The sequence below is a fragment of the Scyliorhinus torazame genome, chromosome 2, assembly GCF_047496885.1.
Source record: "Scyliorhinus torazame isolate Kashiwa2021f chromosome 2, sScyTor2.1, whole genome shotgun sequence".
Classification (NCBI taxonomy): Eukaryota; Metazoa; Chordata; class Chondrichthyes; order Carcharhiniformes; family Scyliorhinidae; genus Scyliorhinus; species Scyliorhinus torazame.
Genome location: NC_092708.1, coordinates 20,792,444 through 20,810,242, shown reverse-complemented (window position 1 = coordinate 20,810,242; position 17,799 = coordinate 20,792,444). Strand labels below are relative to the sequence as shown.

At 49.3% G+C, this 17,799-nt stretch overlaps 1 protein-coding gene across 2 annotated transcripts in view; it reads right to left on the bottom strand.

Moving 5' to 3' along the window:
• The window catches only part of cfap65 (cilia and flagella associated protein 65), a 243,182-nt gene that overhangs the window by 172,447 nt on the left and 52,936 nt on the right, over positions 1–17,799 (bottom strand). For both annotated transcript variants that reach the window (XM_072469307.1, XM_072469318.1), the window contains exon 8: positions 5,837–6,059. In XM_072469307.1, coding sequence (XP_072325408.1) covers positions 5,837–6,059 — 223 coding nt within the window. The remainder of the gene's footprint in view (positions 1–5,836; positions 6,060–17,799) is intronic.

The window sequence follows — 17,799 nt, the reverse complement described above, 5'->3', positions numbered from 1 at the left end:
TGAGAATGGAGTCAGGTGGGATCTGTCCTACCCAGTTAGTTGATATTGGAGACGAATTAGAGGATGGTGCGGTCAACTAAATCAGAGACTACAGACAAGCCAACAAGCCCTTTGTCACAGGGCTGCATTTTACTTGCCGCCCAAGGCACTTTATGAGGGCGGGGGTGCATATAAAATCGAACAAATGTCATCCCACCCAAGGTCATCTCCATAATATGAGGCTGGTTTAGCACAGTGGGCTAAATAGCTGGTTTGTAACACAGAACAACAGAACGAGGCCAGCAGCGCGGGTTCAATTCCCGTACCGGCCTCCCCGAACAGGTGCCGGAATGTGGCGACTAGGGGCTTTTCACAGTAAACTTAATTGAAGCCTACTTGTGACAATAAGCGATTGTTATTATATGGGGGAGGAGGGGGTGGGCGGTGCTGAAATTGGCAGCCTGCCTGTCATATTTCAATAGTCGAGGATCAATTCGCTGTCCACGCTCATAAAACGTTTGGTGTGGGCAGCCAAGTGGGAGTGGGCAGACCGATTTTTTAAAATATTGTCCTCTAAGGGCGGGAAGGAAGCAGGTATTCTGTCTTCGGGGCAGCCCTGTGTCAATCGAGGGGCAGTATCCCCTAAAATTGAACCCCATTCTTTCTTCATAACGCCAGCAACCTTCATCCCACGGCCCACCCAGTCCTGACATGACCAGCCCCCGCCTGCCCAGACTCCTGGGGCAGGATTCTCCAACCCCCCCTGCCGAATTCTCCGCCGCCGGATTTCGGGCGGGGATCGTGCCGGTCGGGGGCCATTGGCCCCCAGGGAGCGGGGGGGGGGGCCTGGTCCGCGATCGGGGCGCACCAATCTGCGGGCGGGCCTGTGCCGTGGGGGCACTCTTTCCCTCCGTGCCCTCCTCTGCTCCGCGGTGGCCGGCGCGGAGAGCAAACCCGCTGCGCATGCGCAGGAAACACAGCAACAGTTCTGCGCATGCACCAGAACACGCCGGCAGTCCTGCGCATGCGCCAACTCGCGGCGGCCCTTCAGCGCCGGTTGACACGGCGCCAAACCCTCCAGCGCCGGCCTAGCCCCTGGAAGTGCAGAGGATTCCGCATCTTCCATAGAACATAACAGTGCAGTACAGGCCCTTCAGCCCTCGATGTTGCGCCGACCTGTGAAACCACTCTAAAGCCCATCTACACTATTCCCTTATCGTCCATATGTCTATCCAATGACCATTTGAATGCCCTTAGTGTTGGCGAGTCCACTACTGTTGCAGGCAGGGCATTCCAAGCCCTTACTACTCTCTGAGTAAAGAACCTACCTCTGACATCTGTCCTATATCTATCTCCCCTCAATTTAAAGCTATGACTCCTCGTGCGAGACATCACCATCCGAGGAAAAAGGCTCTCACTGTCCACCCTATCCAATCCTCTGATCATCTTGTATGCCTCAATTAAGTCACCTCTTAACCTTCTACTCTCTAATGAAAACAGCCTCATGTCCCTCAGCCTTTTCTCATAAGATCTTCCCTCCATACCAGGCAACATTCTGGTAAATCTCCTCTGCACCCTATCCAATGCTTCCACATCCTTCCTATAATGCGGCAACCAGAATTGCACGCAATACTCCAAATGCGGCCGCACCAGAGTTTTGTACAGTTGCAACATGATCTCATGGCTCCGAAACGCAATCCCTCTACCAATAAAAGCTAACACACCGTACGCCTTCTTAACAGCCCTCTCAACCTGGGTGGCAACTTTCAGGGATCTATGTACATGGACACCGAGATCTCTCTGCTCATCCACACTACCAAGAATCTTACCATTAGCCCAGTACTCTGTCTTCCTGTTATTCCTTCCAAAATGAATCACCTCACACTTTTCTGCATTAAAATCCATTTGCCACCTCTCAGCCCAGCTCTGCAGCTTATCTATGTCCCTCTGTAACCTGTAACATCCTTCCGCACTGTCTACAACTCCACCGACTTTAGTGTCACCTGCAAATTTACTCACCCATCTTTCTACCCCCTCCTCGAGGTCATTTATAAAAATGACAAAAGCAGTGGCCCCAAAACAGATCCTTGTGGTATACCACTGGTAACTGGGCTCCAGTCTGAACATTTCCCATCAACCGCCACCCTTTGTCTTCTTCCAGCTAGCCAATTTCTGATCCAAACTGCTAAATCACGCTGAATCCCATGCCTCCGTATTTTCTGCAATAGCCTACAGTGGGGAACCTTATCAAATGCTTTACTGAAATCCATATACACCACATCAACTATTTTACCCTCATCCACCTGTTTGGTCACCTTCTCAAAGAACTCAATAAGGTTTGTGAGGCACAACCTACCCTTCACAAAACCGTGTTGACTATCTCTAATCAAATTATTCCTTTCCAGATGATTATATATCCTATCTCTTATAAACATTTCCAAGACTTTGCACACAACAGAAGTAAGGCTCACTGGCCTATAGTTACCGGGGTTGTCTCAGCTCCCCTTCTTGAACAAGGGGACAACATTTGCTATCCTCCAGTCTTCTGGCACTATTCCTGTGGCCAAAGATGACTTAAAGATCAAAGCCAAGGGCTCAGCAATCTCCTCCCTAGCTTCCCAGAAAATCCTAGGATAAATCCCATCCGGCCCAGAGGACTTATCTATTTTCACACTTTCCAGAATTGCGAACACCTCCTCCTTATGAACCTCAATCCCTTCTAGTCTAGTAGCCTGTATCTCAGTATTTTTCTCGACAACATTGTCCTTTTCCTGTGTGAATACTGACGAAAAATATTCATTCAGCACCTCCCCTATCTCCTCGGACTCCACGCACAACTTCCCACTATCCTTGATTGGCCCTACTCTTACCCTAGTCATTCTTTTATTCCTGACATATCTATAGAAAGCTTTCGGGTTATCCTTGATCCTACCTGCCAAAGACTTCTCATGTCCCCTCCTGGCTCTTCTTAGCTCTCTCTTTAGGTCCTTCCTAGCTAACTTGTAACTCTCGAGCGCCCTAACTGAACCTTCACGTCTCATCTTTACAAAAGCCTCCTTCTTCCTCTTGACAAGTGTTTCAACTGCTTTAGTAAACCACGGTTCCCTCGCTCGACCACTTCCTCCCTGCCTGACAGGTACATACTTATCAAGGACACGCAGTAGCTGTTCCTTGAACCAGCTCCACATTTCCATTGTGCCCATCCCCTGCAGTTTTCCTCTCCATCCGATGCATCCGAAGTCTTGCCTCATTGCATCATAATTGCTTTTCCCCCAGATATAACTCTTGCCCTGCGGTATATACCTATCCCTTTCAATCACTAAAGTAAATGTAATCGAATAGTGGTCACTATCACCAAAGTGCTCATCTACCTCCAAATCTAACACCTGTCCAAGTTCATTACCCGGTACCAAATCCAAAATGGCCTCGCCTCTCGTTGGCCTATCTACATACTGCGTCAGGAAACCCTCCTGCACACATTGGACAAAAACGGACCCATCTTACTCGAACTATAATGTTTCCAGTCAATATTTGGAAAGTTAAAGTCCCCCATAACAACTACCCTGTTACTTTCGCTCCTATCCAGAATCATCTTTGCAATCCTTTCCTCTACATCAACTTTTCGGAGGTCGACAGAAAACTCTTAACAGGGTGACCTCACCTTTCCTGTTTCTAACCTCAGCCCATACTACCACAGTAGACGAGTCCTCATCAAACGTTCTTTCTGCCACCGTAATACAGTCCTTGACTAACAATGCCACCCCTCCCCCTCTTTTACCACCTTCCCTGAGCTTACTGAAATATCGAAACCCCGGCACCTGCAACAACCATTCCTGTCCCTGCTCTATCCATGTCTCCAAGATGGCCACAACATCGAAGTCCCAGGTACCAACCCATGTCGCAAGTTCACCCACCTTATTCCGGATGCTCCTGGCATTGAAGTAGACACACTTTAAACCACCTTTCTGCCTGCCGGTACACTCCTGCAACTTTGAAACCTTACTCATGACCTCACTACTCTCAACCTCCTGTATACTGGACCTACAATTCAGGTTCCCAATCCCCTGCTGATCTAGTTTAAACCCTCCCGAAGAGCATTAGCAAATTTCCCCCCCCAGAATATTGGTACCCCTCTGCTCCAGGTGTAGACCATCCCGTTTGTAGAGGTCCCACCGACCCCAGAATGAGCCCCAATTATCCAGGAATCTGAAACCCTCCCTCCTGCACCATCCCTGTAGCCACGTGTTCAACCGCTCTCTCGCCCTATTCCTCGTCTCGCTAGCACATGGCACGGGTAACAACCCAGAGATAATAACTCTGTTTGTCCTAGATCTAAGTTTCCACCCTAGCTCCCTGAATTCCTGCCTTACATCCCTAGCCCTTTTCCTACCTATGTCGTTGGTACCTATGTGGACCACGATTTGGGGCTGCTCCCCCTCCCCCTTAAGGATCCCGAAAACACGATCCAAGATTCCAGACGGCCCGATGCCGGAGTGGTTCGCGCCGCTCTTTGCGCCGGTACGGGCCACCCGCCAATTGCGGGAGAATCCCGCCCCAGGCTTATCTGTTTCCAGGGATCCATCGGGCCGTCTTCCTCCTCTTGCAGTTGCGGCAGTGCCCACCAGCCTGTGCTTGGCATTGCCGGGACCTCAATATTCAACCCACAGTCACACAGGATGTCATTTGTGGCTTTACGGAGTTGTTTCAGTACTGCGGCAGGAGCATTATCCTGACTGGGGCGGGCGGGGGGGGGGGGGGGGGGGGGGGGCGGCGGCGGGGGGGGGGGGGGGGGGGGAGAGGATTCAAACATGGTGTTCCCAGGAAATAAGTCATTCTGCTCAACAGGTTTTTTTTAGTGTTTATGAACCGCACAAATTATCTGCCATTCCTCTTCATTTTATGCTATCAGCATCAATTTCTATTCCTTTCTCCCCCTCGCCTCTCATTTTAAGGAGGGTGTCTCCGACTGTACAATGCTTCTCCCCAGGCCATGTAGCAATAGCTCATAACAAATTTGGGAGGTAACAACACGTTCGAGGACTTTGGAGAGGAAAGTCACATTGCTGATGGGAGGGTGGTTTGCAAGGACAATGAGGTAATGGGGTGTGTTTGTTGGTGTCATGACTGGTACAGGCTTGGAGGGCCGAAGGGCCTGTTCCTGTGCTGTATTGTTCTTTGTTTGGGGAGCGGCCCAATGACAGCAGAGAGAGAGAGAAGTGTTCACAATATCACCTAACATGAAAATGAAATGAAAATCGCTTATTGTCACAAGTAGGCTTCAATGAAGTTACTGTGAAAAGCCCCTAGTCGCCACATTCCGGCGCCTGTTCGGGGAGGCTGGTACGAGAATCGAACCGTGCTGCTGGCCTGCCTTGGTCTGCTTTAAAAGCCAGCGATTTAGCAGAGTGAGCTAAACCAGCCCCTGAGACCAGGTCGGGACAAAGAACAAAGAACCATACAGCACAGGAACAGGCCCTTCGGCCCTCCAAGCCTGTAACGGTCATGATACCAACCTTTGCCAAAACCCTCAGCACGTCCTTGTGCCCTAACCGTCTATACCCATCCTATCCGTGTGTTTGTCGAGATGCCTTTTGAACACCGTTAATGTATCTATAGTTAGTGATCAACGGTTCAGTGGGAACAGGACTGAATAGGAGAGTCTCATGGACAAGATGAGCTGAGAGAGGGCATGAGGGGAAATAGGCGAGATACTGCAGAAATATGCAAGATCAGGGCTCGGGTTGGGAAGGTTCTGGGGTGGGGAGAGGAATGCAGTGGGTGGGGCTATTATAGGAAGATTACTTGCTTTTCATGGATTTCTATATTCCAACATTCTCCTGTTGGAAACAATTTGTACCTTTGCATGATCCAATCACCTTCAACACAGCCGTGGAGCTGTTGCCAGGCCGTTTCACGTGCAAGTAATCAGCACTCTGCACACCGACCGTCTGTGGTGTGAACACGATGGGGACCTGGATCCTGCTGTTGGCCTCGACAGTGCCCTCCCTGACCTTGCACGTGAATTCTGACTGAAGTGGCGCAGGGCGCTCGAATTGCATGATTCGAAACGAAGTGTCCACCTGGAGCAACAAAAAAAAAAAAAAAACAGCTTAAAACAACTGGCATATTAGATTTCACAAATTCTAATTGATTGAGTACAGGAACAGAGGTGATTTACTGCAATTGTATAGGGCATTGGTGAGGCCACACCTGGAGTAGTGTGAGCTGTTTTGGTGTCCTTATCTGAGGAAGGATGTTCTTGCTATGGAGGGAGTGCAGTGAAGGTTTACCAGGCCGATTCCTGGGATGGCGGGATTGTCACATGAGGAGAGACTAAATCAGTTTGAATTATATTCATTGGAGTTTGGAAGAGTGAGAGGGGATTGGATTGGATTGGATTTGTTTATTGTCATGTGTACCGAAGTACGGTCAAAAGTATTGTTCTGCATACAGTCCAGACAGATCATTCCATATATGAAAAGAAAATACATAATAAGGCAAACATCAATACACAATGTGAATACATGGACACAGGCAGCGGGTGAAGCATACAGGAGTGTAGTACTACTCAGTAGGGAAGATGTGTGAAGAGATCAGATCAGTCCATAAGAGGGTCGTTTAGGAGTCTGGTAACAGGGGGAAGCAGTTTTTGAATCTGTTCGTGCGTGTTCTCAGACTTTTGTATATCCTGCCCGATGGTAGAAGTTGAAAGAGTGAATAAGCTGAGTGGAAGGGGTCTTTGATTATGCTGCCCGCTTTCCCAAGGCAGTGGGAGGTGTAGACAGAGTCAATGGATGGGAGGTGGGTTCATGTGATGGACTGGGCGGTGTTCACGACTCTCTGAAATGTCTTGCGGTCTTGAGCCGAGCAGTTGCCATACCAGGCTGTGATGCAGCCCAATAGGATGCTTTCTATGGTACATCTGTACAAGTTGGTAAGATTCAATGTGGACATGCTGAATTTCCTTAGTTTCCTGAGAATGTATAGGCACTGTTGTGCTTTCTAGGAATTTGAAGCTGTCAACCATCTCCACCTCAGCCCCATTAATGCAGACAGGGGTGTGTACGATACTTTGCTTGCTGAAGACAATGACCAGCTCTTTAATTTTGTTGACATTGAGGGAGAGATTGTAGTCGTTACACCCACTCCACTAGGTTCTCTATCTCCCTCCTGTATTCTGACTCATCGTGGTTCAAGATCCGACCCACTATAGTCGTATCGTCAGCAAACTTGTAGATGGAGTTGGAGCCAAATTTTGCCACGCAGTCGTGTGTATAGGGAGCATAGTAGGAGGCTAAGTACGCAGCTTTGCGGGGCCCCGGTATTGAGGACTATCGTGGAGATGTTGTTTATTCTTACTGATTGTGGTCTGTGGGTCAGAAAGTCGAGGATCCAGTTGCAGAGTGAGGAGCCAAGTCCTAGGTTATGGAGCATTGATATGAGCTTGACTGGGATTATGGTGTTGAAGGCGGAGCTGGAGTCAATAAACAGGAGTCTGATGTAGGAGACCTTGTTGTCGAGATGTTCCAGGGATGAGTGTAGGGCCAGGGAGATGGCATCTGCTGTGGACCGGTTGCGGCGGTATGCGAAATGGAGTGGATCTAGGTATTCTGGGAGTATGGCGTTGATGTGCCTCATGACCAACCTCGTGAAGCACTTCATGACGATCGATGTCAAGACCACCGGATGATAGTGATAGTCGTTGAGATATGTTTCCTGGTTCTTCTTTGGCACCGGTATGATGGTGGTCTTCTTGAAGCAGGTTGAGATCTCAGAACGAAGTGGGGGTTGGTTGAAGATGTCCGCGAACACCTCCGCCAGCAGGATCTGAGTGCACGACCAGGGACCCCGTCGGAACCCGTCACCTTCCGAGCGTTCACTTTCAAGAAGGCCGATCTGACTTCGGAAGCTGTGACGGTGGGCATGGGTGGGGTGTGTCTTATACTCATTTAAGTTGGTTGCTGAGTTCGTAAATATGGACCAGTCCACTGACTCCAAGCAGCCACGTAGAAGCTCTTCTGTTGCCTCGGACCAGCACTGCACGACCTTCTTAACCGGATTCTCCCGCTTAAGTTTCTGCTTGTATGCCGGGAGAAGGAGCACGCCTTATGGTCTGAATTTCCTAAGTGCGGTTGGGGGATGGATCAGTCGGCTCCTTGATTTTTGTGCGGCAGTGGTTGAGAGTGTACCGCCCCCGGTGGGCCGGAGATGTGTTGATGGAATTTTGGCAGGACACTCTTGAGATTGGCCTTGTTGAAATCCCCGGCCACGATGAACAAGGCCTCCGGGTGTTCTGTTTCATTGTTATTTAGAACTGTGTACAATTCGTCCAGTGCCTTCTTCACTTCTGAAAGCAATAAAGGGATTGGGCCATATCTTTTGACTCGTGTCTGAGAGAGATGGCCAGCAGGGCTGAGAAGAATTTGATGCGCAGTAATCTGCACTTGAAAATTGTGCAGGAACTGCTTGGGGCCTGCATCGAACGACTCTTCGCAGGGCCAAGCACAGTCCAGCTCTGCAGAAGCTGCTGTAAAGTGACTCAGGTTCAAGGGCCCAGTGAAAATGACAGGCCGGGGGAGAGTAAGTGGATAGGCTTTGGGTGGTCGGAAGTCAGGGGACAAGGCGGTTGGGAGTTAGAGGAGGTCGAGGATGTCTGAGAGCGGGGTGTTGGTCGAGGACACCGGTGGGTTGGGTCGGAGGTAGGGTTGAGGGGGTCGGAGGTCAGGGATGAGGGATGTCAGATGTCGGGGAGGGTTGGGGGAAGCGGGGGGGGGGGGGGGGGGTTCGGAGGCTGAGGTTTCAGAGGTTGGAGATGGTTGGGTCAGGATGGGGCGGTACTGGTTGCTGCTTTTGTTGGGTGGATTTGGCTCCGCAGGTCTGGGCGGGGTCTGGAGAGGGCCACGGGTACAGGATCTTTCGGGGGGTGGGTCAGTTAGGTGGGGTAAACTGTCGGGGGGGGGGGGGGGGCAGTAGTTGTGGTGTGGAGGAGATGCTGGGGAAATCCAGTATGTGGGTGGGGGGTTGGTGCAGTTGGGAGAGGAGTCCTGTGGGGAACCCAGAGGTTAAAAGAGGTTTTAATTCGTCTAACCTTTTTCAGGGTAACTACTGGTGTAACCACCCGACGACATTCATGATTTAAATCACATTTTCCTATGAGTCCCAGCACGGTTGCCCAGAGGAAGTCATCACTTCTGGGAAATTGCTGTGCTAACCATGACATGTAAAGTTCCAAGAAGGAATTCCCAGCCCATCTTTGGGGTACACTCCAAATGAGGAAGTCGGAAGTTACAGCCCGATATACTTATGGGGTGAGATGACAGGGCGAGTTGGTTCATTTAGAGCATAAATCAGGCCTGCTGAATGGCCTGTTTCCATGTGCCAAATTCAACAGAAGTGATTTATTCAATCATCTTTATTGAAAAGATTGTGATTCAATACATAAACATGAACACATAGGGCGGGATTCTCTGTTCTCCGTCCCGCCGCACCCGTTTTCTAGTGCAGCGCGCCGCCGCCGGTACCGGGATTCTCTGTCCGAGCAGCGGGTCAATGGGGTTTCCCATGGTGAGCACCAACGCCCCGTCGGGAAATCCGCGGGAGTGAGTGCGCTGCCGGCGAAACGGAGGATCCCGCCGACGGAGAATCGCGCCCATAATCTTTCAAAAACATAACACAATCCCACAGGTTGACATTTTTTCCGTATCTCCCCATAACCACCCCACCCCCGCCCCGCCGCCCCACCCCTACCAGCTGGCAACAAACAAGTCCTCAAACTGGGACAAGAACAACCTCCATCTCGCCAAGAACAGCCCCTCCCCCTCCAACCCCCTAAGGGCGAACTTAATCGTTTTCCAATTTAAGGAATTCTGCTACAACTCCCAGCCATGCCAACACCCTCGGTGGCCCCACTGGTCTCCACTCCAGTACGGTCAACCAGAGTGACGAAGGCCACCGCATCGCCCCCCCCCCACACACACACCCTCTTCCCCTCAGCAGCTCCGATACCCCATAGATCGCCACCAGAGGGCCCGGCTCCGTCATTCAATCCTGGCTGATATTTTCTCATCCCCATTCTCCTGCCTTCTCCCCATAACCTCTGATCCCCTTATTAATCAAGAACCTATCTAACTCTGTCTTAAAGACACTCAGTGATTTGGCCTCCACAACTCTTCTGCAGCAAAGAGTTCCTCAAATTCACCACCCTCTGGCTGAAGAAATTCCTCCTCATCTGTGTTTTAAAGAATCGTCCCTTTAGTCGGAGATGGTGCCCTCTGCTTCTAGTTTTTCTGATGAGTGGAAACATCCTCTCCACGTCCACTCTATCCAGGCCTCGCAGTATGCTGTAAATTTCAATAAGATCCCCCCTCATCCGGATTACAGATCCAGAGTCCTCAACCCCTCCTCATATGGCAAGCTCTTCATTCCAGAGATCATTCTTGTGACTCCTCTGGACTCTTTCCAAGGCCAGCCCATCCTTCCTTACATAAGGGGACCAAAACTGCTCATAATACTCCAAATGGGGTCTGACCAGAGCCTTAGACAACCTCAGAATTATTTTTGTTTTATTCGTTTATGGGATGTGGTTCTCGCTGATTAGGCCAGCATTTATTGCCCATCCCTAGTTGCCTTTCAGAAGGTGGTGGTGAGTTCCCTTCTTGGACTGCTGCAGTCCTTGAAGTATAGGTACACTCACTGTGCTGATTAGGAGGGAGTTCCAGGATGTTGCCCCAGGGACAGTGAAGGAAGAGCTATATATTTCCAAGTCAGGGTGATGAGTGACCTGGAGGGGAACCTCCAGGTGGTGGGGTTCCCAGGTATCTGCTGCCCTTGTCCTTCTAGATGGTACTGATCATGGGTTTGGAAGGTGCTGTCTAATGAAACTTGGTCAGTTACTGCAATGCATCTTGTAGATGCTACACACGTCTGCCGCTGTTCATCGGTGGTGGAGGGTTTCACTGTTTGTGGAAGGGGGAGCAATCAAGCGGGGCTGCTTTGTCCTGGATGGTGTGGAGCTTCTTGAGTGTTGTTGGAGCTGCAGTCATCCAGGTAAGTGGGTAGTATTCCGTCACACTCCTGACTTGTGCCTTGTAGATGGTGGACAGGCTTTGGGGGGGGGGGGGGGGTGTCAGGAGGTGAGTTACTCACCGTAGGATTCCTAGCCTTTGATCTGCCCTGGTAGTTACAGTATTAATGTGGCTAGTCCAGTTCAGTTTCGGATCAATGATAACCCTCAGGATGTTGACTGTGGAGGATTCAGTGAAGGTAAAGTCATTGAATGTCAAGAGGTGGTGGTTAGATCCTCTTTTGTAGGAGATGGTCATTGCCTGGCACTTGGTGGCACAAATGTAACTTGCCACTTGTCAGCCCAAGCCTGGATATTGTCCAGGTCTTGCTGCATTTGGACATGGACTGCTTCATTATCTAAGGAGTCACAAATGGTGCTGAACATTGTGCAGTCACCCGCAAATATCCCCACTTCTAACCTTATGATGGAAGGGAGGTCATTGATGAAGCAGCCGAAGATGGTTGGGCCGAGGACACTACCCTGCTCTGGTATTCTAGCCCTCTCGACATGAATGCTAATATTGCATTTGCCTTCCTAACTGCCAACTGAACCTGCACGTTAACCTTAAGAGAATCTTGAACCCGGACTCCTAAATCCCTTTGTGCTTCTGATTTCCTAAGCCTTTTCCCATTTAGAAAATAGTCTATGTCTCCATTCTTCCAACCAAAGTGCATAACTTCACACTTGTCCACATTGTATTCCATCTGCCACCTCTTTGCCCACTCTCCTAGTCTGTTCAAGTCCTTCTGCAGCCCACCTCCTTCCTCAATACTACCTGTCCCTCTGCATATCTTTGTATCATCTGCAGATTTGGCAACAGTGCTTCAGTTCCTTCTTCCAGATCATTATTGTATATTGTGAAAAGTTGTGGTCCCAGCACCGACCCCTGAGGCACACCACTAGTCACTGGCTGCCATCCTGGAAAAGATCCCTTTCTCCCCACTCTCTGCTTTCTGCTGATCAGCCAATCCTCTATCCATGCCAGGATCTTACCCTTAACACAATGAGCTCTTAACTTATTTAACAATCTCCTATGAGGCACCTTGTCAAAGACCTTCTGGAAATCTAAATAAATCACGTCCACTGGTTCTCCTTTGTCTAACTTCCTTGTTCCTTCCTCAAAGAATTCTAACAGATTTGTCAGACATGACCTCCCCTTGACGAAGCCGTGCTGACTCAGTCCTATTTTACCATGCACTTCCAGGTACTCCACAATCTCACCTTCAACTTCCGGGTGCTCCGGTTTCCTCCCACAGTCCAAAGATGTGCGGGTTAGGTGGATTGGCCATGATAAATTGCCCTTCGTGTCCAAAATTGCCCTTAGTGTTGGGTGGGGTTACTGGGTTATGGGGATAGGGTGGCGGTGTTGACCTTAGGTAGGGTGCTCTTTCCAAGAGCCGGTGCAGACTCGATGGGCTGAATGGCCTCCTTCTGCTCTGTAATTTCTATGATAATCTATGATAATAATGGGCTCCAAAATCTTACCAATGACCAAAGTCAAGCTAACCGGCCTATAATTTCCCGTCTTCTGCCTCCCTCTCTTCTTAAACAGGGGTGTTACATTAGCCATTTTCCAGTCCTCTGGGACCCTTCCTGCCTCCAGTGATTCCTGTAAGATAACCACCAATGCCTCCATAATCTCCTCAGCTATCTCCTTTAGTCCATCTGGTCCAGGTGATTTATCCACCTTCAGACCTTTCAATTTCCCCAGAACCTTCACCTTCGTGATGGCCACTACACTCACCTCTGCCCCTGATTCTCCTGGAGCTCTGGCATCCCACTGGCGTCTTCCACTGTGAAGATTGATGCAAAGTAACTATTCAGTTCCTCTGCTATTTCTCTGTTTCCTATTATTACTTCCTCAGCCTCATTTTCCAGTGGTCCAATGTCTATTCTTGACTTTCTCTTACCTTTGATGCATTGAAAAAAAATCTTGCTATCTTCTTTTATATTACCAGCTAACATACACTCATATTTCATCTTCTCCCTTTTTATTAGTTGTCCTCTGCTCGCTTTTAAAGACTTCCCAATCCTCTGGCTTCCCACTAATCCTCACCACCTTGTATGCTTTTTCATTTGCTTTTATGCTGTCCTTGATTTCCCTCATCAGCCATGGATGCCTCACCTTCCCCTTAGCATGTTTCCTCCTCCTTGGGATGAATTTCTGGTCTTGCCATTGCTGTTCCACTGCCCTCCATGCTAGGTTTCCCTTCCAATCAACTCCGGCCAACTCCTCCATCATGTCTTTGCAGTTATCCTTAATTAATTGTAATACCGTTACATCAGGTTCTAGCTTCTCCCTCTCAAACTGCAGGGTAAATTCTATCATATTGTGGTCACAGCTCCCTCAGGGTTCCTTTACCTTCAGTTCCCTAATCAGGTCGGCCTCATTACACATCGCCAAATTCAGAATTGTTTGTTCCCTAGTACCAAGCTCACCCTAGCACAGGACAACGTTGCATTCACCCAGTGCACAATCACACTCCACCCCCCCCCCCCCCCCACCCCCCCCCCAACCTCAACTCCATGCCCAGCTCCTCCTCCCACTTCCACTTTAACTCCTCGATTGGCGCTTTCCCTGTGCTCACCAGCCATCCGTAAATTGGATTGGATTTTGTTTATTGTCACGTGTACCGAGCTACAGTGAAAAGTATTTTTCTGCGAGCAGCTCAACAGATCATTAAGTACATGAAAAGAAAAGGAAATAAAAGAAAATACATAATAGGGAAACACAAGGCACACAATGCAACTAGATAACACCGGCAATGGGTGTCAAGTCTGCAAGAAAAGATAAAAGTGAGAGGTTAGTAATAATGTTAGTCTTAGAATTAAATTTTAAAAGGTTAGAACGATTGTAAGTTAAATAAAAAGTGGATCTGTTAGGGAGAGCTCGCAGAGTCGCCTCGCTCCGGCGCCATCTTCTGCAAAATATTCTCAATCTTCCCATCCCCCAACTCGCCTGGAAATAACAACCTGTCCGACAAAGTGCGCTTCGGTAACTGAGGGAACAATGGTACGTCCTTCCGCACAAAATCCCACGACTACATATAGCGGAGTATCCCACCCCTTCCCGCCCACTGGTATCTCTCCTGTAACTCGGCCAACCTTGCAAATCTTCCTTCCACAAACATGTCCATCACCCTTTCCATCCCTTCCCTAAGCCACGACCCCTGCTGGGCAAACCGATGATTCCCACAAATAGGGGTCAGCACCAACATACCCCCACATTAAAATGCCACCTTAGTTGGTTCCAGACATTTAAGGACGATGCCAGCTCCGGACTCACCATATAACTCCCAGGGAGGAATGGAAGGGGGCCGCCGCACAACACCTCCTCCACCTGCGTCCACTCCTCCCCCACCATAGTGCAGAAGGAGGCCATTCGGCCCATCGAGTCTGCACCGGCCCTCACAAAGAGCACCCTACTCAAGCCCATGTCTCTACCCTATCCCTGTAACCCAGTAACCCCCATTTAACCTTTTTGGACACTAAGGGCAATTTAGCATGGACAATCCACCTAACCCGCACATCTTTGGACTGTGGGAGGAAACCGGAGCACCCGGAAGAAACCCACACTGAAACGGGGAGAACATGCAGACTCCGCACAGACAGTGACCCAAGCCAGGAATCGAACCTGGGACCCTGGAGCTGTGAAGCAACTCTGCTAACCACTATGCTACCGTGCTGCCCAAGGTCACTGCGGGACCTTCTCCACATTTGCCGCTCAGTAATAATACAACAAATTCGGGAGCACCTGGGTCACTGTCCGTGTGGAGTTTGCACATTCTCCCCGTGTTTCCGTGGGTCTCAACCCCACAACCCAAAGATGTTCATCGTAGGTGGATTGGCCGCGCTAAAGTGCCCGGTAATTGGAAAAAGATAATTACCAACTGCCCCGGTCTCCATTTTTGCCCCCTTGCCCCCAGGAATGGAAAATAAAATAAAATAATTGGGTACTCTAAATTTATTTAAAAAGGAGAAAAAAACCAACTTCTAAACATAATCGTCTCTCCGTTTTTACCCTTACCGAAACTGCTGAATGACGGACATTAAAAAGTTGTACTTCTGCAGCAAATAGGTGTTCTTACCTGACTGAGACTTCAATATAATAATCTTTATTGTCACATGTAGGCTTATATTAACATTGCAATGAAGTTACTGTGAAACACCCCTAGTCGCCACACCCTGGCGCCTGTTCGGGTACACAGAGGAAGAATTCAGAATGTCCAATTCACCTAACAGCACATCTTTCGAGACTTGTGGGAGGAAACCGGAGCGCCCGGAGGAAACCCACGCAGACACAGGGAGAACGTGCAGACTCTGCACAGACAGTGACCCAAACCGTGAATCGAACCCGGGACACTGGCGCTGTGAAGCAACAGTGCTACCCACTGTGCTACCGTGCCGCCCACGTGCTATGTTGGTGGTTCAGAGACGGCTGTACACTTTCATTAAGCCCCAATCAGAGCACAAAATGGAATGTGTTCCCGAGGCCAATTCCGTTCCTTAATGACAAAACTTCACAAAGCAAAGTTGAGAACACGCTAACATGGGAACCCACTGAAAAGTTGGAAGGAGGAATTAACTCAGTGTGACATGTACATGCTGTCACTGCACTCGCATGCAGTCCTCCAAAAATTGAGATTTCAAATCTATTGAGACATTTCGTGATCGCAGGACACCCCAAGTGTTTAGCAGCCAATGAAGTACTTTTAAAGTGTTGTTAAGGTAGGAAGCGCAGCAGCCAGTTTGCGCAGAGCAAGATCCTGCAAACATCAATGAGATAACGGCCAGATAATCTTTTCCAGTGAGGTTGGGTTCAGGGATAAATATTGATCTGGACACCTGAGGGAGCAGCAGAAGAGAGCTTCGGTTACCCTCGCTGCCAAGATCGCACTCCCGACAATGCAGTACTCACACATTACAGCAGGGGGGGGGGGGGGGTGCCAAGTAATGATGAAAGCCTCGCTCACGACAGTATATCAACAGGAACGATTTCGACAACTTTTGTCAGTGAAAGGTCGTAGCAGGTTTTCAACATATTACATCAAATTACATTGAATTAATAAAACGCAGGAACATTCTTAACATCACAGTTTACTTCACATCTGCGGAAAATTTATTGCTTCTGCAATACGGTGTTTCATAGAGATTAATTACCGAAGATTTTCAAAGAGGGGGTTTGACAAAATGTCGCACTTACTCGAATGTGCCAGTTGGTGGCACTGCTTGACAGCGTGCTCTGTTCATGCTCAGTGTTGACGCTGCAACAAAGTCAACTCCTGATTAAGTCGCTGGGAAAGGGAGGGGATGGGTTAGAAGAGTGGGGCAGGTCTCCATCCCGGGGGGCAAGAGGGCAGGAATGGAGACCCGGGCAGTTGGTAACCTGACCTGAAGGGAGTCTTCCCATTTAAAAGCATGGCCGTTGCTCTTTCTGTCTCCGGGTCAATGGGGCTGTGGATTTGAGCTGTCCGAGCTAGGCTGGTACTATTGCTACACAGCACAGGGAGAGGCAGCACACTTTCGGAGCCACCGTGAGGGGCGGCACGGTAGCAGAGTGGTTAGCACTGTTGCTTCACAGCGCCAGGGTCCCGAGTTCGATTCCCGGCTTGGGACACTGTCTGTGTGGAGTCTGCACGTTCTCCCTGTGCCTGTGTGGGTTTCCTCCGGATGCTCCGGTTTCCTCCCACAAGACGTGCTTGTTAGGTAATTTGGACATTCTGAATTCTCTCACTGTGTACCCGAACAGGCGCCCAAGTGTGGCGACTCGGAGCTTTCCACAGTAACTTAATTGCAGTAAGCCGACTTGTGACACTAATAAAGATTATTATTATTCTTCAAGTGAGACATCAGGGGAGAAAGGAACAGAGGTTTATGCTGATAGGATTAGACAAAGATGTGTAACAGGTGCACAAACGCCAGCACAGACCTGTTGGGGAGACCAGCCTATTCCTGAGCTCTAAAATCTATGTAACTCGGGGAGGCTCGGTGGTGCAGTGGTTAGCACTGCAGGCTCACGGTGCCGAGGACCCGGGTTCAATCCCGGCCCCGGGATCTTTTTTAAGTCTACGTAACTCTGCAAAATTACCCTTGGCAGCCATAATACTTTGTAGTGGGAGTGTTTTCAAAGAGCAGCCCACATTGATAATATTACTGACAAAGTATTTAACTCGTGACCTGGAATTGCTTGATGTGATTTGTGTTGGGGGGGTTTATCAGAGTGCGCTTGCTGGGACATTGGAATGGAAGGGTTATTCTGCTTGCAAATAACGAAAACACTTCAAAAGGTGCTTCTTTTGGCAGCAAAGCACTTTGGAACTTTCTCAGGTTGGGTTGCATGATTTTTCTTTCCTTTTTTAAAAATCTAATCTGTGCCGTATCTGGTCTTTGATGGAAAAGTACACAGGCAACTTGACCCAGCATCTCACCTGGTCTCTGCTTGGCCTGACAGTACCTCATGGTGAGAAATGTAGAACCTGACTGCACAAAGGGAGACCGTTTGGACCATCGTGCCCATGCTGCCTCTTTGAAAGACCTTTCCAAATAATCTCACTTCTCTCTGCTCTTTCCCCATTGTCCTGTAAAATGTTCCTCCGCTGCAGTAACTTCCAATTCCCTTTTGGAAGTTACTACCGAATCTGCGTCCGCCACTCTTTCGGCAATTGCATTCCAGGTCATAACAACGCACTGTGTAAAAACCTGTACTTTGCACCTAGACTTGACTTGGGAGTGCTTGATGATGGGGCAGAGCCAGG